The sequence below is a fragment of the Aptenodytes patagonicus genome, chromosome 1 (assembly GCF_965638725.1).
Source record: "Aptenodytes patagonicus chromosome 1, bAptPat1.pri.cur, whole genome shotgun sequence".
In the NCBI taxonomy this organism is placed as follows: Eukaryota; Metazoa; Chordata; class Aves; order Sphenisciformes; family Spheniscidae; genus Aptenodytes; species Aptenodytes patagonicus.
Window position 1 is genome coordinate 136781860 of NC_134949.1, and position 23296 is coordinate 136805155.

The 23296-nt window shown below is 39.2% G+C and overlaps 1 protein-coding gene across 4 annotated transcripts in view; it reads right to left on the reverse strand.

Annotated features, from left to right (window-relative positions):
* The window catches only part of POLA1 (DNA polymerase alpha 1, catalytic subunit), a 210064-nt gene that overhangs the window by 179707 nt on the left and 7061 nt on the right, over window positions 1-23296 (reverse strand). For all 4 annotated transcript variants that reach the window (XM_076355992.1, XM_076355983.1, XM_076356000.1 and 1 more), the window contains 11 exons: window positions 21924-22119; window positions 21522-21690; window positions 20433-20611; window positions 16877-16989; window positions 16295-16411; window positions 8898-8972; window positions 7500-7638; window positions 4374-4534; window positions 2370-2454; window positions 1480-1541; window positions 648-737 (listed from right to left, as the gene is read on the reverse strand). In XM_076355992.1, coding sequence (XP_076212107.1) covers window positions 648-737; window positions 1480-1541; window positions 2370-2454; window positions 4374-4534; window positions 7500-7638; window positions 8898-8972; window positions 16295-16411; window positions 16877-16989; window positions 20433-20611; window positions 21522-21690; window positions 21924-22119 — 1386 coding nt within the window. The remainder of the gene's footprint in view (window positions 1-647; window positions 738-1479; window positions 1542-2369; window positions 2455-4373; window positions 4535-7499; window positions 7639-8897; window positions 8973-16294; window positions 16412-16876; window positions 16990-20432; window positions 20612-21521; window positions 21691-21923; window positions 22120-23296) is intronic.

A 23296-nucleotide genomic window follows, 5' to 3' on the forward strand; every position in this document is an offset into this window, starting at 1 on the left:
TGTCTTTACCTACAGAAGAGTAACAAGTTGTATATAACCAACCTCAGATTTATAACCAACTTCAAATTGTCTTCGAAATTTCATTAAATGAAAGTCAGGACCATACATTAATCAAACGTAACAAAAAAGAAACTGAGTAATTATAATAAATCCGCAGCTGCCAATACAGTAGAAAACATAAGAATGTTTATTACAAAACTTTGCTCTGATCCTGTGGACTTGTATAGGTTATCATTTTGATTTACAGCATAAACACAATCTAAATGGTGACACAAATTATATGAGCATCTGAACTGAAACAGACCCTTAAGTATACCAAGAGTTCCCATTTTTCTAGAAAATCACAAGGGGTTTTTTGTTGTGTTTAGTCTTTCTGATTAAAGAAAAAAAATACTTGTTTCAGGTACTATGGAAATACTGCCTATTTTAGATGTTATGGGAAATAATAGGATGTATAAAATGCTCTCAGGGAAAATTCTGTATCATCCTTGTATCAAAGTATACCTGCTGTCTTACAAGCAAATTCAATTCATAAGGCAGTCTAAGATAAACATTAAAAAACCTGTAAGGGGACAAAAGAAAAAGAACAAAGCTGACCAACTGACAATGTGCTTTAATTTAACTCTCAAAGTCTCAGAACTACTCACCACAACAACATCTGGGTCAATTTTGTGAATCTTCGCAAGGAAAAATCCCAGCAGTGTTCTCTCTGTTGCAGCAATTTCTATTTTAGCATTCTAAAAGGAGCAAGAGAGCACCTGATTTCAGTGACCCAATAAGTTTAAAATGGAAACGTCTCCTCTCCCCTACTAGTTACAAGACAATAATAAAGCACCACAGAATTCTCCCTTCCCTTCTATAATTCAAGGCTTTTTGTTCTCACTCCCATAGACACAGAAAGCTTTTCTCAGAGGCTTTTTTCCATTTTGCTTTTGTATGCAGGTGTCTAGTGATATTTTAAGAGCCTCCTAAGAATCAAGCACACCAGGAAAATGCTCCATGTGCATCCTTCACTCACAGGCTTAAGATCACACAGAAACAGAGGAAAAACAAAAATAGGTTATTTTATTATTCTGCCAGCTCTCCCAGTGCCCTTTAGAAAGGATGTCTTCTAAATTTTGACAGACTTTACTCTCCAAGGAAAGAAGAAACAAATTCTCCCAGTTTAGTACATTATACATAGTCAGGTATAATGAAAACGAATCACAATTTTAACCTCTTTGCAAAACCTTTCCAACTCTCGTCTAATACTCAGTCTATTTTATGAGCACAGCTAAAAGCAGTACTGAATCACACACACCCCTCTGTTTTTACAAGCAACACAGAATAAATACCTGGATTTAGGTTTGCAGAGTGGCAAACTAATGAAATAATCATGCCATTCCTTTGAATATTTCTCTTACACAACTTACCCAAAGCAACACGAGGTTCATGTTTTAAAAAGGTGCTGCAATCAGAAGGCTAACAAAATGAAATTACCTTCTTTTTAATAGCTTCTTTGAAGTCATAAGGAAAAATGCAATCGTTCGGTTTGGAAACAACTGCAAAAGAAATTATATTTGTTCTTACATACATGTTCTTAATTGTACCCTCCCCATAAGCATCCATCCACAACAAAGGGAGCTAAGGAAAACTAACCTCTAATTCTAAAAAGCCAGCCTCATGTGAATACTCGTCTTTAAGATAACTGAGTAATTAATAAAGTGTTAGACAATTTAAATCAGTCATATTTGAGGTTATCATTGGAGATTAAAACTACGGTCCACAGCTTCCAAAGAACTTCCTCTCACAAGCATTCAACACTTCATCACTTCCGACTGGGGTCTGAATCTCAAGGTTTAGCTGATCTTACTACAATGACACTGCTGCGAGAGATTTTTTCCCCTAAGAAAACTTGTTTATAAATAAATATGACATGTTTATTTTTAAAATTCTGTTTAGAACTGAACTGAAAAATAACTAAGTGACAGTAAATAAATGGTCTAAATCAATGGGTGAAGAAAGTAATCCAAGAGAACACATGATGAAGTAAAACTAATGAAAATTATAGGAAACTGTATAGAGCAGGGTTACTTCGCATCATCTCAAACTGAGATTTTTTCAATAAAGTCTTCAATAAAAAGTCAGCAACAAGTGAAGTTAAAAATAGGGAGAAAAGCCCACCTGGGAGTTGAAACTTTGTCACTTACCTATTCTAAACCATTATTGCTGGAGTGACAGAATGAAATTAAAAAAAAACCAAAAGAACCAAACAAAAAAACCCCCCAACAACGCAAACCCCCCCCCCCAAAAAACTCAACCCCCAAAACAACAAAAGAAAAACTCCAAAGGAATTATTTTTCTGCTCATAAACCATTCCAAGTACATACCACAGAAGTGTGTCTGAAAAGGAGGCTGAGGTGGAGCCTTATCCAAAGGAAACTTCTGATGAATCAGAGCTGCAACAGCCACAATCTATACCAAGGAGATACAGAACACACAACTTCATAAACGTGACTACTATCAATACCCATTTCTTCCCTCTTTTTCTTTTTTTTTTTTTGTTTCCTCATCTCTTTTCTCCTGTTCCTACAGGAGATCTTTTTAAAATGAATTCCAGCTATAAATAGTTAAAAAGAAGAAAAGTTATCAATTTATCTCAAGTAAAATAAAGCAGAACTTACTCCTAAATGATTATCTTAGAAATCTGAGAGGAAAAATAATTCATTTTGGAAACTCTGCTTTTATCAAATTTTGTTCGGAATCTGAACAGACCCCACAATTTAAAGGATTCCCTATGGAGTGCAGGGAAGATGTGAGCAGGGCAGGACATGCAGAAGCTTTGCCTCCAGAAGGGCTGCCCCTGAGCAAGCAGTCAAGACTGCCAAGAAACCAAGAGGTTTTAGCGTTTAGAAGCTATTAGCTTTACTGATGCTTCTGCCTGCTTTGCTGGCAGGACGTCCTGGCTCCCCAGACACCAGTCAGGAAAACCCAACATAAGACAAAGCAGACAGGCTTTAGAAACTTCTTGGCAAGCAGAGTCCTGTTGGTACCTGGCATATGTCTCATTACATTGGCTAGAAACCCGGAATTTTCCACACTCCCCCCCCCCAAAATTTTAACTTCACCAAGAGGATTAATTTTGCTTGAAAAATTTGTCAGCCACATTTTTCTTCCATTCAATTAGCCAGAAACAACTATCCTATCCTATTAGTGAATACTAAATCTCTTCCTAAGCTACGGAGACTTATGTTAAAAAACAGATAAATGTGCCTAACTACACATTGTGGTCTGCAGTCCACAACTGAGAGTGCCACCTACATCTCTCCTCCTTTCTGAGAAAAGGAAAGATCTTGCAGCAGAATAGTAGGTGCTATAAGATTTAGACCAAATTCTCATTCTATTTCAAAATGAGTTTTATCAGCAGAAAAACCCCGTCATTTTACTGAGAACCTATGATTAGCTCTACCAAAAAAAAAAAAATAATCCATTAACAGCTGTTTAGGGACAGATTCATTTATAACTATTATGCACAACAAACAAAATAGAAGGCTTGAAAAAAATATGTAGGATCCACTGTCACAGTAAATATTCTCACCAAACAGGCCCCCTGAACCCACAGTTCTCATGCTGGTGAGACCCCAGCAAAAATTTCTTTGGAAAGCCCACAACACAGAAAGTTTATTCAACAGTAAATATACTTAGACATATGTCGTGGTTTAACCCCAGCCAGCAACCAAGCACCACACAGATGCTCACGCACGCTCCCTGCCCCCGGTGGGATGGGGGAGAGAATCAGAAGGGCAAAAGTAAGAAAACTCGTGGGTTGAGATAAGAACAGTTTAATAATTGAAATAAAATATAATAATAATAATAGTAATAATAATTGTAATGAAAAGTAAAACAACAAAAGAGAGGAACAAAACTCAGGAAAAACAAGTGATGTAATTGCTCACCACCTGCCAACCAATGCCCAGCCAGTCCCCGAGCAGCAGTCACCGCCCCCAGGCCAACTCCCCCCAGTTTATATACTGAGCATGACATCATATGGTATGGAATATCCCTTTGACCAGTTTGGGTCAGCTGTCCTGGCTATGCTCCCTCCCAGCTTCTTGTGCACCTCCTCGCTTGCAGAGTAGGGGAAGCTGAAAAGTCCTTGACTTAGTATAAGCACTGCTTAGCAACAACTAAAACATCAGTGCGTTATCACATTATTCTCATACTAAATCCAAAACACAGCACTGTACCAGCTACTAGAAGGAAAATTAACTCTATCCCAGCCGACACCAGGACAGTATGTTTTATCAGGTGAAGTTCTTCCAAGCCTTAGAAAATTTTTAGTATATGCCAAAGAATGAAACCAAACCAAACCAAAATGAGAGCAGATTACTTACCTCATTCTGGTGAGTCTTTGGGTTCTGAGTGGTCTTCATGTTGAGGGACATGACCACGAGAGGAGGAGGAGGAGAAGAAAGATCTTTAACCACGTTCACCAAGCCAGGCTTCATGGCCACAGCCTCCACCTTACACCAGCTGACTGACTGATTTGAAGGCTCTGAGGAAACAACACGAACCACCTTCATTCTTCCAGGAACCACAGGTAAGGTTTCTCTAATGGCACTGTTGCACAGAGCACGTCCTTTTAACATTTTGCACTTGTGGGATAGTCCAAGATCCAGACTAATCCTGCCCAATTTTTGCTAACTCCCTGGGCCCTGACTCCTCAGTCAGAAGCCTAGTTACACCAGGGGCTCTTTAACACCAAAGAAGAGACGGGAGATTTGTATTGAGGCCAGGAAGATGTGCAACGCAAAAAAAAACTTCAGGCAGCTTTATACAGAGTCATAGTACAGAAAGATATAAACCAAGTGAGCATAACTCCACCTAAATTAACATACTACCTCTTAGCATCTAATCTTGTAGTCAATCCAAAGGAAGAAGGCTTCATAAAAATTAAATTAATACAAGTGAAACTTTCATTTACACAGAAGTTTCTTAAACGCTACAGAAAAGGCAGCCAGAGTGCTAATCAAAAGAATTTTGATCAAATGAGAACAAGAATGTATGACTGACTGAAATGCACAGGGCAATTCATTTAGATATAGTCCTTCAGAAACACAATTATGGAAATGAGGAGATGGGGGATGACATAAAAAGAGAGTTCATCCTACCCTGGTAGTGTAAGCTATCCTAAAATGTAAGGGAGGTCACAGAAAGCTATTTATGCATAAATTGTACAAGAGCTACAAAATTATATAGATGGCTGGGGAGGGGGGGAGACATATTCACCACCCATTATCATCTGAATATTTTGGTCTGTAATTCTTCACTTGCTTTAAAAAAAAGTGATCATTCACAAAAGATGCTGCTGAGGTAACTCACTACACGCAGTTAGCAGGAAGCAGAGGTTGCATTTCTGAAGGATTAACCTTTTGAAGACAGCTGTTAGTAGACCTAGTTATCTTACTCCCTACAAAATTATTTGACCCCTCTCTGGAAACCCACATATTTTAACTTCTCTATTTTTCCTTGCTCTAAATGCAAACAGGTAACTGTAAAATATTTTCATTTATAAAACACTGATGATCTCTCCAAAAGAAGACAGGTGATCAATTGCTTAACACCTTTTTTCTTTGATCTCCAATATCTTCATAACCAGAGCTTCAACTAGCACTCTATAGAGCAGTGGTCTCCAAAGTGGGGTGCATGAACCCCAGGGGGTGTATAAGAGAATCCATTGGGGTGTGGGAAGAAAATATTTTTTGTACCATTAATAAATAAATACTTTAAAAAGTGTTTATTTCACATACCTCATCCTTTTTAATGTCTATTTTTGTGTTTATTTTATAATGCACATCATATATTAGTACAGTAGTACATGTATATAATTTATAAATAAATATCTATATATTGGGGGTAAATGCTCAATTTTTACTGACGGGGTGCACAATCTAACAAGTTTGGAGACTGCTGCTCTAGAAAAGCTCTGGTGCTATCTAGCAATGATAGTCAACCTGCAAAGACAGCTTCATTATGAATAGCGATGACAGTTTTTGGAGAAGTTGTAGGAGTCTGATCAAATGAGACTCACTTGTTCTAAACCTTTCAGGTATACTTATCCCTGAGACCCTCTATGGGAAGTGTGGAAGGGAAGCTACACAAGAAAGCAAGAACATTCTGGTAAATTAGACACGCACACACACAAATCAGCTTTGGGGCACAAAATCCAGTGTAATGACTACATAAATTCGCATAAATATAACTAGCCAGCTTAATAGACAGTTTTCAACAGAGTGGGCATGCCACAGTTGTGAAATGAACAATTCTGGTATCAGATACAGACTCTCTCTGGAACCTGAAGGCTGTAATGGAGATAAGGGAATGGGAAAAAGAGAGCTCCCTTAGTTTACCATTTAACTCTGGGCTGGAACCAGTATCTGAGGTCAGACAAGGTAGTCTAAGGGGAGATAACGCACATCAGCATTAAGAAAAATTGAATACTGCCTGAACTGTTAGTTGTCATTGCCATAACATTTGTCATACTGGATATGAGGAACAAAACAGCTCTGGACTCTTTTCAGGTGAAGAAAGAAAATGCCAAAGAAATACAAGGTCAATTCTTGGGAGAAAAGTGCAGATGAAAACCCACTCTTAGGTCTTTAAAATCAGTGCCAAGAAGTACAACGATGCTTGCCAATGTCTAGTGGAAAACCCATCGGAGCTAATCCGTCTTTTGGCAGTCAGGGATTTGTCTATTCCAGCCCAAAATCCTTACTGGTATCAGCTTTGTCAGTGACTGAGCGAGGTGCTGAAGAGGAGAACCCTCCTGGCATCAGCATTCAATACTATCAATTCTATATTCGAAGTGCCCCAAGGAGACTGCACTAATAGATGTAGCTTTTGTCTAGTATGATCAACTTCCCTATGTTCTTGGGGATACACAGCACACATTGAATAAAGGACTCTAACCAAGCCAAAATACTGTGGCATAACCACCTGTAAGTGGTGCATGCCACTCACGAGGCGGAAAGGATTTAAAACTAAAAAAGCTCCGCACCACAAAGTTTTCGAAGTGCCAGAAAGAAAACCTAACACACAAACAAAAAAGCCATCTAGCAGCGGCTTGTTCTTAAAAAGATACATTTGCAGAAAAAACACAAATCTGAAGTTATCAAGAGAAGAAAGAGGGATAAATTTCTAGGAAACTAATTTTAGCTCAGTATACATGGCTTTTAGGGTATGCACCAAAGAGTAGCTGCTAGGCACTGCATAGTTCCCTCCGACTGCCGCTCAAAGTTATAATCTCATCTGTACAGTGTGCAACTGTATACGGATAGAGCTCTCACTCAAAAAAGGAATGTTACAATTTGTACTAGATAATGAAAGTTACACAGATAAATTGTAAAGTTAATTTACAAAATGATAATTTATCAGTACAATTTAAATTTCCCCTCCTCCCCCCAATGGATAATTATGTGTATTTTCCAGCAACCAAGTATTTCACATGCAAACCACCATACGTGGATTTTTTATTTCCAGCCAGCATGGTCCTTTGATCTTCCTACTCATCAAGAGAAGCTCCAGGCTAGAGGTGTTAGTTCCAAATACATGTGAAAATGTTTGTCCTTTCAGATCTTGGGGAAGCCGAGGGCATTCAGCCTAACAAGTAACAGAAAGCAGTGAGTCATTTCACCCCACAGAAGTCTTCAAGGTTGACATGCTATATTCAGACAGCACCTTAACAAAACTGCACAATACCTGAAATCACTGTAATTTCCCACAAGCAAAGCCTTAACCCATAATACCTTACAGTAATTGAAGAAATTACACTATTGACTTAAATAGGCGCATAACAAAATCAGGACAGTAATGTAAAAATGCACTGAAGCAAAAGTTCTTCATCCATACTGGGATGTAAGAGAAATATCATCAGCCAAGACTACAACAATGTTCAATGACCATTTTAATACAGAAACTGCTCGCGTTGTAAGCTTAATTAGATAGTTACAGCTTTAATCTTGTCTGTCATATAAAGACTGGATAAAGTGTTTCTGCACAGCAAAAGAAAAATTTGAGATAGCTAGCAAATCTCTATGAGATGCTGCTTTTGCACCTAGAACTAGTATAAAAAAAAGGGTTTAAAAAGGCATTATTTCAGCAACTGACCAAATAGGTTCAAGACTGCCGCGTCTCTTACATTTGAAACCAAATCAAGTATTTTTGCTAATTCAGAATAGCTACTGATGTTCTCATGGGAATTTTTTTTCATCTTTGCTGCTCAGTTTTACAGCTCTTCAACAAAAGTCTTTCTCACCCAGCTGCTATTTGCAAGAACCATATAAGCAGAGGTATTGGCTATATTCTGGACATGGATTCAACAAAACATTTAAGGGTATTACGTAATTTAAAACATCTTACAGTACTTCGGGCCCTGATCCAGTACAGCTAAAGGGTTGTTTGGCTGATTAGTTGATTCAGTGGCAAGGCGATAAAAAATAAAGCGGGATAATTGGGAATACAGATTGTTGTAAATCAATAAGCAAATTGTAATTGGGGGAGAAGGTGGGAGGAATGCAGTAGTTGCAGGAAGTATTTTTTCCCCTCATGCTTTATTTACATAAATAGAGCTAACGCTAACAAATCAACATGTTATAGGTTACCTCGTAATGAACTGTTTTTGTTAAGGACTAACCAACATACAAATGGTAACAAAAAAAGCCACAAGCTTAGGTATTAAACTTTTTTTTTTTAAATTACAAGACAATGAGCAACTAACTACACACTGCAACAGAGGTACAGTCACTAGCTACTAAAGATCAAATCCTGCAATTTTTTTTTTTTTTTTTAAGTAAAATCATAAAATTCTTAATTAGGTAAGAAAACAGGTTGTGGTCTTTCATCAGATTAATTATACTCACCGAATATTTAACTTCTAAATATTCAGATTTTGCTGGAACATCCGGGATCTCAAAAGCATAATATTTTTCCACTTTCTGTATAAAACAAATATATCATTTTTTCAATATCTCTCAATTGAATACTCATTCTGTCCAGTAAGAAAACTAATGAAATAAAGGCCAGCAAAACATACATCTCAAATATCATGGGCTTGATCATATATTACCAATTCTGCAACTCATCATAACCATCTAAAGATAGTAAGAATGTTTTAGTACCTGTATTTAATCTCTTTAGGTTTTCTTAGCATCAAGAGTTTCTACAGAATTGACTTACAAGTATACTAACCGTTACAAAACAAAAAACACACAAGCTTAATACAGCTAAGGAAACTTGGAAACGTTCTGTAAATTCACAGGCTTCAGACATACTCATGAGAATTGGTGGTTGCAGACCACCACAAAATCACAAAATGGCTGAGATGGAAAGGCATCTCCAGAGATTGCCTAGTCCAGCCGACTGCTGGGTCAACTAGAGCAGGTTGCTCAGGGCCTTCTCCAGTTAGGTTTTGAATATCCCCAAGGATGGAGACTCCAGAGCCTCTCTGGGCAACCTGTGCCAGTGCCTGACCTCCTTTACAGTAAAAAAGTGGTTTATGTTCTGATAAATCTCATATGTTCCAAATGGTACCTATTGCTCTTGTCCTCCATTGGGCACCAATGAGAAGAGTCTGCCAGAGTCAACTTTACTCCTGCCCATCAGATGTTTATACACAATGATAAGATTTGCAACACCAATCCCTCACCCCAAACCTCCTCTTCTCCAGCCTGAGCAGTCCAAGGTCTATCAGCCTCTCCTCACATGACAGATGCTCCAGTCCCTGTATTTATCTTTGTCGTCCTGTGCTGGACTTGCTCCGGTACGTGCACGTCTTTCTCATACTGGGGAGCTCAGCTGAACACAGCACTCCACATGTGTCTCGCCAGGGCTGCGTAAAGGGGGAAGGACCACCTCCCTGAGATCTGCTGGCAATGCTCTGTCTCATGCAGCCCAGGGTGTCCATGGCCGCCTTTGCCGCAAGGGTACATTGTTGGCTCACGGTCATCTCAGCGTCTACCAGGATGACCAGGTCTTTTTCTGCAAAGCTGCTTTCCAGCCGGTCAGTCCCAGAGTCCATGGGGTTATTCCTCCCTTGGTGCAGGACTTGTTATTTCCCTTTGTTGAACTTGATGAGGTTCCTGTAGGTCATGAAACATCTCCAGCCTGTTGAGGTCCCTCTGAACAGCAGCACACCCGTCTGGTGTATCAGCCACTCCACCCTGTTTTGTATTGTCTGCAGGCTTGCTGAGGGTACGCTCTGCACCATCATCCAAGTCGTTAACACAGACACTAAACAGGATTGAACTCAGTATCGACCCCTGGGGTACGCCACTAGGGACTGGCCGCCACCTGGACTTTGTGCCAATGATCACAACGCTTGGAGCCCAGCAGTGCAGCCGGTTTTCAGTCCGCCTCGCTGACCACTTACCTAGCCCATACTTCATCAGTTTGTCTTTGAGGATGCTATGGGAGACAGTGTTGAAAGCCTTACTAAAGTCAAGACAAGCAACAGCCACTGCTCTCCCCTTGTCCACCAAGCCAGACATCTCTTTAGAGAAAGTTACCAGCTTGGTGAAGCATGATTTCCCCTCTGTAAAGCCACACCAAACACGCCCAAGCACCTTCTTGTGCTTTGTGTGTCTGGAAAACAGTTGTTTTCACAGTTAGTTGCTCCACCACCTTTTCCCAGGGCTTGAGGTGAGGCTGACCAGCCTCTGGTTCCCTGGAGTCTCCTCCTCCTTGCCCATCTTGAGGATAGCTTTGACATTTGTTTTCTTCCAGTCCTTAGGAACCTCCTCTGATCAACATGACCTTTTAAAGATAATCAAGTGTGGCCTCGCAATGACATCAGCCAGCTCCCTCCGCACTCATGGATGCATCCCATCAGGTCCCATGCACCTGTGTCTGTCCCAGTTTGTTTAAGTGTTCCCTAACCTGATCGTCCTCCACCGAGGACAAGTCTTCTTTGCTTCAGGCTTTCCTTCTGGTCTCTTGGGGTCAGGGATTGCTGAATGCTGGACTTAGCAGTAAAGACCAAGGTGAAGAAGACACTGAGTATCTGAGCCTTTTCCATGCCCTTTGTCACCACATCCCTTGTCCCTTTCAGCAGCAGGCACACATTTTCCCCTAGTCCTCCTGCACCTACAGAAGCCTTTCCTACTGCTCTTTGCCTCCCTCACCAGATTCAACTCCAGGTGGGCTTTGGCTTTCCTTTTTCCACCATGATGTCACCTCTATTAGTCTGCCCTCTAATCCTGACCCATAAGCTTTTGACCAGCTCTATGCCCTTCCTTTGGTACGGCTCCATGCATTACCATTGCTCTGACATGTAAAAGGGACTCCCCCCCTCCTCACCATCCCAGCCTGTCCTTCTTAACCACGTCCCATCCCACCACGTGTCCGTGATGGTAGCCCTATAACTGCACACAGTTCCTCCTTTTATGTTACATGCTTTAGTGTACCAGCACTTCAGAAAGGCACCCAAGAGAGCTCTTTTCCCAACCATCTGCCAGCTGCTTACTTTATTACATGCTTAGAAGAGAGTAATTTCTATGACAGTATTGTATTTTTCATTTTGAGTGACTTGGGTTTTACTAGAAAGTAGTCAAGTTTGTTTACATATCTCTAACAAAGATAGTTAAAGCAGTCTCAAGTTCAGTACAACTTTACTGAAACATAAGTATCACTTCTGCTTTCTTCAAGAACAATAATGATTTCCCACAACATGCACAGCTTGTCAGTTGCTAAGAATAACTACCTTCATTTTCCAAATAATTACAGTATCCTGTGCAACAATGCTATGGTACCTGCTGAAATGCCATGCTCTGCCCTGTAATACTTCACAAACCATCTGCACCACTGTTACATATTATTGTTATTACATTATGCCATAACTATGCTAGAACATTACTCTTACTACAAGAGTTTCTAGAGGCCCCTTAAATTAAAAAGCATATTTTCACCGGACAGTGCACTAAGTTCAGCACATTATACCTAGAGTCAGCATAATACATCACTAGAGTAAGTTCAATAAGAAAAAACAAAGTCACCATGAATTGGAATAAAATTTACAAATAAACAAAAATGCAGTTAGGTAAACTTGAAGTTATTAGGTTTCAGGGTTGAGTGGTTGGGGTTTTTTTCCTTAAATTAATAGCATCAGCAATAGCTCCCCCAGAGCGCTACAACGAGCAGTTAAGCTTGCTACTTCTCATAACACTGCAGTTTTAAGGCTGCAATGCCTGGGTAGGAGAGGAGAGGGCCCTCTGCTATAAATAGAAAGAAGGCAAATCCGGAAACAACTATGGCATCAACAGCTACATGGAAGCAGAAGAGAGTAATATAACTTGGTACAAGAGCATCACTGTGAAGTCAGAACAGCATTACAAATTAGCATGCAAATGTAGATCTGAACTGTTGAGCCAAAGCAGAACCTCACACGAGCAGCACATCATAGCTGTAACATAACAGATGGCAATGCCCTGCTTTTAGCATATATTACTGGTGCCCCCCCCTCCTTTTTTTTTTTTTAAATTTAAAAACACTCTCTCAGGCTTCAAACAAGTTCTTGTTGCAAACACAAGCTGAACATAGTGTAAAAATAGTACGCTGCAGTGATTCATCTGCGTTATTCCACAGAGCTCAGCTCAATTACACAAGCGTCTGGTCATAACTGCAGTGAATGAATGCTTTGCTGCAGAGTAATCTGCCCTTCAAGTGGCCCTTCAGAGAGCAGAAACGAGCAGCAGTGATTAGCTGCTAAGTTCCTAAGTGGAGTAAGGCTGCTTTCAAATTGATTTGTGAAGACTTGCGAACTTGGCAGCAGTGCAACCCATTGAAGCTACAATTAGCAGCAGGTGCAGGAGGAAGTGATACGGCTTAAGTGTATCTGTTCGCAGGGACAAAGTTTGGTGCTGGCAAGGCCAAGATGCTCATGCATGCACGCACAGAGAACAACTTGTCTCAGTGCATAAATACTGGCTTTCTCCACATCATCACAAAACTGGGTATTCTGAATAAAAGAACTTCGGGTGCATGGCAGGTATGCTAGTAACCTTTCTGATTTCCAGCTAATAATGGAACAATAAGAGTTTCTCAGTTTCACAGTACTGTGCCAAAACTGAGACTTTGTGTTACTCTGAATGCATTGCTCATGAGTGCTCTGCTCACCTGCCATTAGCCTTTTAAAAGTCTTTCAAAACACCTTAACAACACAGTAGTGGAACACTGGCTGCACATCACAGAACAAGGGAGTTCTAAAGCATAGTAGCTCTTAACCACATACAGTCACAACTGTGTGAAGATCACTTCTTCGGAGCATTCACTCAGCTGAGTGCCACCACCATTTCAATTTGAGAGCCCTGAATACCCCTACGGAAACACAGATGCAAGGGCTGTATAACAACACACCACCTCTGGTGGTATGACTGCAATGAAAAGAAAGATGATGACTCCTTATGAAAAACAGATTAATAAGATATCTAACCAGGCAAACTGAGGTCTCTCAGAGAGGAACAAAAGAAAAGGATGGCACAGTAATGGGACAACCCCACTACTTCCACAATTATCTTGCAGGCAGCAAAACGACCCCCTGCTGCAGAGATGTAAGCCTGGCCAGATTTGGTGCCACTTGTTCACAGTCAATTTTGTGTTAAGCTGGAATAGCTGAGTAATACTTTCCTTGAATAGTCCTACAAAGGCCCCACCAACAGCCCTGCTCTCTAATCCTATCTTTCCTCTTATCCCCCACATTACTAGTGCCATACACTCCTGCTAGCTCCAGTTCTCATTAAACCCTTCCAGGAGGCACTAACTATCAAAATCAGCAGAAAATTATGCCAGCAAAATAAAGCTGGATATCCTTTTACCATGTTAGTAAAATTCAGTTTACTGAAGACTCTGATGAATTTAAACAGAATTTGAATTCTTACTGTTTAGAAACACTTCTGGTAGGTTATTCCAGAGCTTCTCTGCATCCCCAACTATCCTGCCTAATTTATTCATGAATTAAAATTCATAAATTTGTTCTTTTGCTAAAACTGTCCTTTAAATAGCTTTCTTACTGCTCATTCCCTTTTAATGCTTTTAGAGAGCAAAAAGGTCTTATCATTATTCTTCACTTTACTAGGCTAAAAAAAAATTAAAGCTCTTTCATAGTTATCTCTGGTATAACTGATTCTCCTTTTGGCTCATCCTTCTAATTACCATCTTTTGTAACTGTTGTCACTTGAGTTAATCTTTCCTCATCAGGGTGATCAAGTGTTGTAATACCCTAGGTAAGATCTGAACGGCGCCTTAGTGCTGCTACTTCCCTCTTACTGCTGGGTGTAATACAGGAGTGATCCCTAAGGACCCCAGATGCACTGTAGTTATGTGTCCAGACAACACAGTTGGGTCTTTCATCCCAAGCTCTGTGTAAACTCAGTAAAAATTTGACAAGCTTTGAACTAACATCAGAAATAACAGTTCAAATACTTCCTGCATATGGTTTACCTTGATTTTTAAAAGCCATCTTTGAAGGTTAAACTATAAGTCATGTATTTTACCTCACTCACGCTATTCTTCCTTAGCACACCACGGAACAGGTGGAGGTTTCCTAAGATTCTGTTAGCAGATCTGCATCTTTTCAAAGGCCTTTCCCCCCCCCCCTTCCATTTCTAGAGTACAAGTGTTTGTATCCTCTCTTTTAATGAGGAATTGATTTGCCCTGAGTTTCCTCCCTCATTCCTGAAAGGATCTTTGAAGAGTGAGCTATTACAAACTTCTTTTTTACCTATTGTTAAATTCATTTCTTTCCAATCCCCATACATAACGACTGAGTTATAATCAAATATACAAGAGAAATAACACTGATAAAACCAAAAAAAGCTAAATTTGCATCAGAGTTTTGAGAGAAAATAAGCTAGAACCAAAAAAATAACAATAGTTTTACAAAGTTCTAACGACGCGTACATTTTCCCTGAATGATGTAAATAATGCTACATGTTGACAAGAAGACATCATTTCTTGCATGAACTTGCCATTTGAGAAACACTGCTCACATTTTCACTTTAACAACTTAAACTTTCTGAAGTACTCTAGCTTTGGATTAGATGACCTCCTGAGGGTCTTTCCAACCTGAATTACTGCATGAGCTTGTTTTTATTTTCCCTTATTTACATATTGTTAAATTCCATTCTTCCTGCGTTTTTACTTGCCACCCCATTTCCTGATCAACTATTCAGGAACGAGTCCTACAAAGTCACAAGATTGCCAGCCTGGGAAAAGTTACAACTAATTCCACACCACCCAGTAATTACAATGAAAGCCAGCTTTGCCAGACTAATGATATCTTACTTCAAGAAACGGAAAAGTTTCTGAGCACTTCACTCTGAATAAGTCTTTTCCTCTAACGTGCATGTTAGCCACCTTTCCCCCCCTTACAAACTCCACAACTCCCCCCCCCGCCAAAAGACAAATGCTCTGTGTAAATGAACAAGAAAGCTTTCTCACACTAGCAAACTAATTCAGTGCAAATCTGCAACACTATCAGTGTTATCAGCTCTTTTCCTATAGAGTTCTGACAAGTATTATATTACTGTATGTGCAATTTTCCATTATAGCAACATTTTGCTTTTCCAATATTCTTTTAAGGATTTGTTGAGCAAACAGAACACAGCAAAGTAACACTATAAAACTGTTGCCCATAACTGTAAGCCCAAAGCAGCTTAAGTTTCAAGATTGCATGGCAGTCCTCACAACTTGCTACCTCCTGTATAAATGCAATATGACAATCCACTCTCCGAACAGCACGCATTCTAAAAAAGATAAACCTGCAAGGGTGAGAAGAAGGACGAAACATGCCAAGAGATAAAGTTCAATACGACACCTGGTCAAATGCAAAGACAGTCTAATCCCAGTGCACTGACCTATCTGCTGGACAACACAATCTTTCATCTTAAACTTTGACACCATGAACTGATACCCAGGCTTTAGGTATCAAACTTCTATCTGTTCTGTTCTCAAAATTAGCTCAGCAAGCAAGAAAGACAGTCTGACATTCAACCCAGTTTCCAAGAAGCTAATGAATGAGTATTTTCAAAAGCAGTATGTTTAAACTTCTGGTGGAACAATCATGTTGCAGATTAACTGTTCTTAAAGGAGTATGGATATTTGGGAAGACACTGGGATGGCTTTTACAAGCAGGTATACTTACACGTCAGGAGTTATATATTTGCATTTCAGCCTAACCTCCCCCGCTGGACAGTGTTTCAACAGACTTCCCACCTTACAAACCAGAACACCAGAAAATGACCAAATAGGATGCTTGTAGACAAACCTTGGATTTGAACTTCATGATCTTATACTTTGGTGAAATGCAGTCATTAAATTCCTGGAAAACACTCATTATAGTTACCGGAGTCTCCATCTCTTTGCCACTGGATAGGTCAATTTCCTCAAAAACAGAAGTCAGGTTTTACAAATTAACAAAAAATGCCAGCAGACATGACCAGTAAAGTTGAATTTTGCTTAGCTATTATGAATCATGTATCTCTTCTTTAAGGGAAAACTACAATGCAATCAGCCAAGAAAATCCAAATTTAAGAAATATTATTTGAAACAGAGTGTTTAAAAAGCATTAAGTTTTCTAATTATACTTCAAGACAACTTTATTTCCTAAGCAGCAAGTCTAAAAGTAACAATTTGTCTGCAGTTGTTAGTTAGGGTCGGGGGGAAGCAGCAACGCCCCACTCTGCATCTCATACATGATATACCATGTATACATTGTACTTAACTTTTACCACCTACATCAGACAACACTGGCTTCAATAGTTCCCATAAACACACTACTAGAACTCATAACCTGCCATAAGCAGAATGAAAGGTACTTATGTTTGACATGCTTAAAAGATATACTTACTGTTTCACGTGGCAGTAGATAAACAGTTCTCTCAATATTTTTCACTTTCACACAACAGCTGACGTAAGTGTTTGCAGATTCAATCCAAACTTTGCCAAATAAAAATACCACACCTAAGGAAGAAGGGCAGAGCAAAGAATTCAATATGCAATTCTTAAATTAATAATTATTCATGTTGCTTAAAGCAGCTTATTATGTATTCTTGCATAGAAACACAACCATTTCTGGTTTAGGTCATTGAACAACAAATCTTTCTGATGTATAAGCACATTCTAAATTGTTTTAAACACCAGCTTTACAAATAGATACCGGTATAGTTCTTCATGCCCCTACCTCCGTCACTACAGTAACACCTTGATATGCGAAATTCAAACTGGCATCACACAGCCAGTCTCAGAATTCTGTTCTGATATTCCATTTCTACCTACATTAGTTTGATAATTCATGGGGAGAGGGAGGAAGGAGAGAGAAGTCAGTGAAAGCTGAAGATAATCAGAATGCCTGTGCTGTCAATCACTCCTGAAACATGTTATCTACAATTTTTCATTCTTCATCTAGACCACTACAATTAACGCATTTTTCCTACACTTTAGTACCGTGAGATCAAGAGTCTACTACTAATTATACCTGTAGAAATAAGTTCTGAAGACAACAACTAGAAGCTGATCAACTGCAAAAAAGTTTTCAACTGACTATTTTTAACAAATGAGGACACCGAAAGATGTATGGCATCGTAAGAAATCCTGGATGCTAAGATAGCAGTTGTAACCAAGGCAGACATTCAGAAAGCCTATACAGAGCAGGACTAGCGCAACTGACTTCACTGTGGACCATGTCATTATTGTACATGCACATCTCTGAGCCACAGAGAATGTGGCATTAGCACAAAATGCTGCAAACTGCTAACCAAGTGATGCTAAACTTTGAAATAACATAGAACAAGGCTAGCTGACTTTCACGTACAGTTTGTGAATTACAAGTAACAGAAACTTCCAAATACAACTCAAAAACCTGGCTTCACCTGAGTTCCCTTCAAACTCCAAGTAATTTGGAATTTGATTACATGAAAGACACTATTCCTACAGTACACTACTATTAATGAAATCAGAAATATCAGAGTTGAGACTGTCTCAGAAACAGCATTTCACGTAAGGAAGATTTTGGAACCCGCATTTCTCCTTGGTCTGACAATGCACAAACAAGTCCTTGGTTAAGAGTTATAATTTGTCTTTGCCACGCGATCTATCAGATGTAAAGGCACCTTTCTCACTCCATTAGATCAAAGATAAATCAGTGAAGATGCACTAAGACAGATGACAGAGTTGGAGTGACAGGCTAAGAAAAATCATTTCTTGAGTGCTTGGAATACATGTGAACAAGACTACTTTTGTCAAGGACAGAGAATGTTGCAGTTTTGAAGATGATGAGAGCAAGGACACAAGCTTCAGCTGCACAAAGTATCTTAGAGATTTTAATACAGAGGCAATCTTCAAGATTTAGACAGTTTGAATAAAAGGATCTAGAAAGAGCTCAAATTACAGATCTAAGTGACAGGGAAGATGAAGTTCTTCTCCCCAGCAATCTTTTTTTTTTTTTTTCTTTTTTAAAGGGATAAAAAACTCAAATAGGTTTGTATCATACAGAAAGATGAAACTATGGGAGAGACCACAAAACGGGAGTTGGTCGCTTGAACAGCTAGCCATATTAAGAGCATGGAGAAGTTAACCTGTCAGAGGTGTACATATAAGCAGGTGAGGTAGAAAGAAAGATACAAGAGCTAGTCAAAGACAGGGTAAAAGGCTGCCTGGATTGCAAAGACAAACTTCAATCAACTCTAGCACAGACAAGTAAGTGGTCTTAATCCCCAGATTTCACAGAATCAGAGTAATTTAGGATGGAAGGAACCTTTGGAGGTCACCTAGTCCAACAGCCAGCCCCCTCACCCCCCCACACACAATAAAAGCACGGCTAACTACAAAGAGTTTTCAGAGACATTTCATATGTAAAACCAAGAAATGAGAGAAAAGGTATCAGGACCTATCCCCCGTAAGCCTGATTATGGAGAGAAGAAAGAAAGAAAAAACAGGACTAAAGCTTATAAAACACAAAGTCTGTGAAAAGAAAGATCGTGTTACCAATGAACCAAAAGGCAAGCAAAGTCAAGAGACAGGGAAAATGTCTTGCAGAGGGGAAAGAAAGGGCAATTTTTATTCGTTATTTCTTTAAAATGTTAATAGGATTACAATTCTCAATTTCTCTGCCTAAGATAGGAAAGGGAGTTATGAAAAGTAAGCCCCCCAAAAAATCATTAAGTTTGAAAGAGTCTTATGATTATGCTATAGTATTTACTCTTCAGGCAATGCTTTTGACATCACAGCAAATGAGGCATAAACAAAGATCACGAACGTGTTAAACAAAAAGCAGTATCAAAATTTTCCCTTCCACACTACTAATTGAAAACAGGTGCAGTCTTTATTATTCAATCCTGAAAAAGTCATAATGAGAAAAGAACACTCCTTGCATGCGAGGAACAGAAATCCTTTCATAATTATGTTCCATTCAGCAACCACTGACTTAGAAGACAAAAAAAAGAACAAGAACAATAGCGGGGTCTTTAAAAGTAGCAATTTCATATTAAAGCCATTGATTTCATCAAGATATCTATGATTATTACCACTCCCATCACCAAGCTGTTCAGCCCAGCACAGTCTTATATTTAAGTCTGGCATCCCAACTCACAACAAAAGGTGTAACAGAGAAACGTATCTGACTCAATGCTTACAGCATCATCCCAAAAAACCTTCCAACAACATGTGGAAGAACCTTCTGGTAAACCTACATGAAGCACAAATTAGAAACCCAAGATCCTAAAGCTGCTGATGAAATGAGAGGACAGATGGGAAGTGCTTAGAACAGATGTGAACACGACTTCTTTTGTCAGGGCTGAGATCAGAATGCTGCAGTTTTGAAGAAGATGAGAGCCAGGATTCACACTTCAACTGCACAGAGCATGTTAGGGATGTTAATCCAGAGACAATCTTCAAGATCTAGACAGTTGGAATAAAGGGATCTAGACAGGGCATATATTTTTCAGGCCACCTTCCTCCCTTCACACGCATACCTTTCCTTCGTATAAAATCATGCAACTGCTATTGTACAGGCTTTCTAATAATTCACCAGAATTTTAAGTTGTATTTCCAGAAACAAGAAGAAAGCATGCTCAATTGTTGCACCACTGAGTAAGAAATTAACAATATCAGCTTATTCCTGGAGCACACAGGGTTTTAAGAAGGCCAACGGGTCACTAACGTTGAGAAGTGCTAGTAGCTCCCTTTGTACCTCCCTACTACTATACTAGACCAAGAGACAACATTTTCACTTTGCCCAGTCATAGCGCCCTGCACCAAGGACAGAGGTGCGGAGAAACAAGAGATCAATGTACAAGTTACAGAGCACAGAGAGACATGGTATCTAGACATAATTTAGGCAAGTCTGAAAATCCCAGTTATATAAAAAGAGTAAGAATGGCACTTTCTGCCTTTAACTAAATAGTTACCTGGCTGACTGTACTGATCTTCATAAGCATCCAGCCAATAAAATCTTAAGACTTGATCATCATTTTCCCCATTCACAAGTGGAAGGAGATTGGGGTCCAGCTGAACTTCTGCCACTACTAGATCAGCTTCGTCCTCATCAATTCTGTCCCAACATGAGATATCTGGGAGAGAACAACTTCTGTAGGTTTTGCAGAAGAAGAAAGAGACAAGAAGTAAAATTGTGCCTTTGCTATAACCACCACTGTTTCACTTTTTTTCAGCCCTATATTCTCAGGCCTTTTGTTGCTCTTTCCACTACCGAGCAACATTCCCAACAGCTGGGTTTCCTCATATTTCTTCTGAAAAGAAGGATGGAGTGACAAAGAGAGGAACCCACATACAAGTATGGTTCTCAGTACACAACACACAGGCTTTAAAAGTCCAATAACCAATAACCTGGTATTTCAGCCTTGGTCATTCAAGCCTTTACGTAACAAATATATCCGTCCATCTGTACAAGGTGCTCAGTGGGAACAACAGATTATTTTAACAAAACTACCTTTTCAGGTCATTAAATGTTTAAGTCTTTTTGAGCATTCAAGTAGTTTACAGTTTAAAGTTATGGAAACATGATTCAAGATTCTTCCAAACAATAAAAAAGAAAAACAATGGGGAAAACCACCCTTTTTTCCTATTTCCAAAGATATAGCTGTTCACCATGTGAAATTACTTTTAACGACAATACTTTTAACTACAACTAACATTATGAAATACCTTATAGTTGCTTAGAATAAGCATCGTTAGCAATTCCTCATTTTTGCTTATTGGCATCAAAATTCATTGTTCAACACCCACATTGAGTCACCTCAATGTACTGAAATACGTGTTACGTTGTCATGTGCTAAATCCCCAAAACATCAAGTATTTTTCAATTAAGCAGCTATCAGCATGTTCAACATTATTATTTTTAACGTCACTACAAAAAAAAAAATAATCGCATAGCATTATCATCATTCTGTCTGTATCACAGTTATCCCATTGGCAAAGACAAATATGAAGATAAATCTAAGGCTTATTGGTGGAAGAAAAAAAGAAAAAGAGATTCTTACAAGACAGATGTCTCTTTCTTATCTGATTCCAGCTGCTCTGTCTCTTTCTTTTCAATTTCCTTGTCTCTTTTCAAGCTTTCAGCTGTCTCAGGTATAGTTTCCACATGCTCTGCTTCCATAGGTTCATCAAAGTCCTCCTCATCAAAATCCATCATTCCCTGATCATCATCTGGATGCACACAGAAGTAAAGGCTTGAGTCATTAAAATGAAGCACTGTATGCTACTGCAGTATGCATAGATAGCGTACTATATGCATGACCGTAACATACAGTATTAATATACAAACAAAATATCACATTTAAGCTATCTAAGCATCTAACTAGTATAAACTTAAGTGTTTTAACACTAATATGCCATATTTAAAGAGTTTCCACATCTGGGTTTTGATTTCTTTTTGATACCTTCAATAGCTTTCTCTTCTATTGTCTTCACTATTCCCCCATTTTCTGTAGCTTTTTGCACATACTTGGTATCCTCATTTTCAGAGACTGTGACAGGTTTTGCTGTATAACTGGGATGTTTAGGATGAAATGAAGCTGGAGGAAGAGCTTCCTTTCTGAGATGAGCAGGAGCTTTCTTTGATATAGGGGTGATTACCTGAAAGACATTTTAGCCATGAGTTAAAATAAAAAAACTTAAGAGCAAAAAAAGGAAAAAAAAAAAATCTAGCACTTGCTATTTGCAGAGCTAGTAACCAGGGCTAGAGGAAAAGCTCCACATATTTGCAGCATGACAGCTAAAACTACTCAAAAGTAAACTTTAAATTCTATAGTAACATTTCTGCTGTGATGTGTTTCTACTATAATTTTAAAAAGCAGTTTACAACAGGCCATGGTTGACATTTAATTAAGTTTGTGGTTACTTTGACTATTTTTCCCACGTAGCAGTACTCCATTCTTAAATGAAAACCTCTGTGTCAACTGAGTATGTGACAATATATGTCAGGCAGGGACAGAGCCTGGAACAACTGGGGAAGGCCAAGATGGCAGTTTACATCTGCTCATATCAGTAATGAGTTCAAGATGTCTACAGGACACCATGGGTCTAGAGAACAGTGCTTCTCCGCTGGATTTCTTCACGCTATAGACATGACAGGGAGAGCGAGGAAAACGAAGAAACCACATTTCAGCATGCTCTGCAAGCCTAAACTCTGAGGCAATAAGCACGTAGTTTATTTTTCAAACAGGATAGCACTACGGCAGCAGCTACAGAACCTCTTCTTACGGAAGATGTGTTCCGTGGAAGTGGCTTCCACCATGACCAACAACAGGTCTCTGTATCCACTGGCCCTTAACCTGCAGCAAGGTTCAAAACCTTTATCTTTGGAGAAAGCTGTTATTTACAGACACAGAATTTAGAGTCGCACACAATCATTTCTAGGGTTTTAATCTCAGTACAGCTACTTCTACTGTGGCCAACACCAAACTCAGCCCTTCACTCACCTTAAACAGAAAGCAAACATTACTTAATCTACCTTCACCAACAATTTTTTGCTAGCTCAGCCAAGTGAATTTATTCATACTTATATTTCTGCTTGCCTCCTGAAGTAGAAAGCATCACTGCCATCTTGCTTTTTATGCCTATTTATTTTCTAAGGTGGCACTCTTCATCCTCTTCATCTGTTTCATTGTCTAAAATCTCCCACTCCTCCTCCTAGGACCACAGAAGCTATCATCTGAACAGCATGTCTGGGAATTAATTTCCTTCTCAATGTTTCCTACTAGAAGTGACCGCTGGTTTGCACCATAAAGACAAAGATCCTCTCTTACTGTAT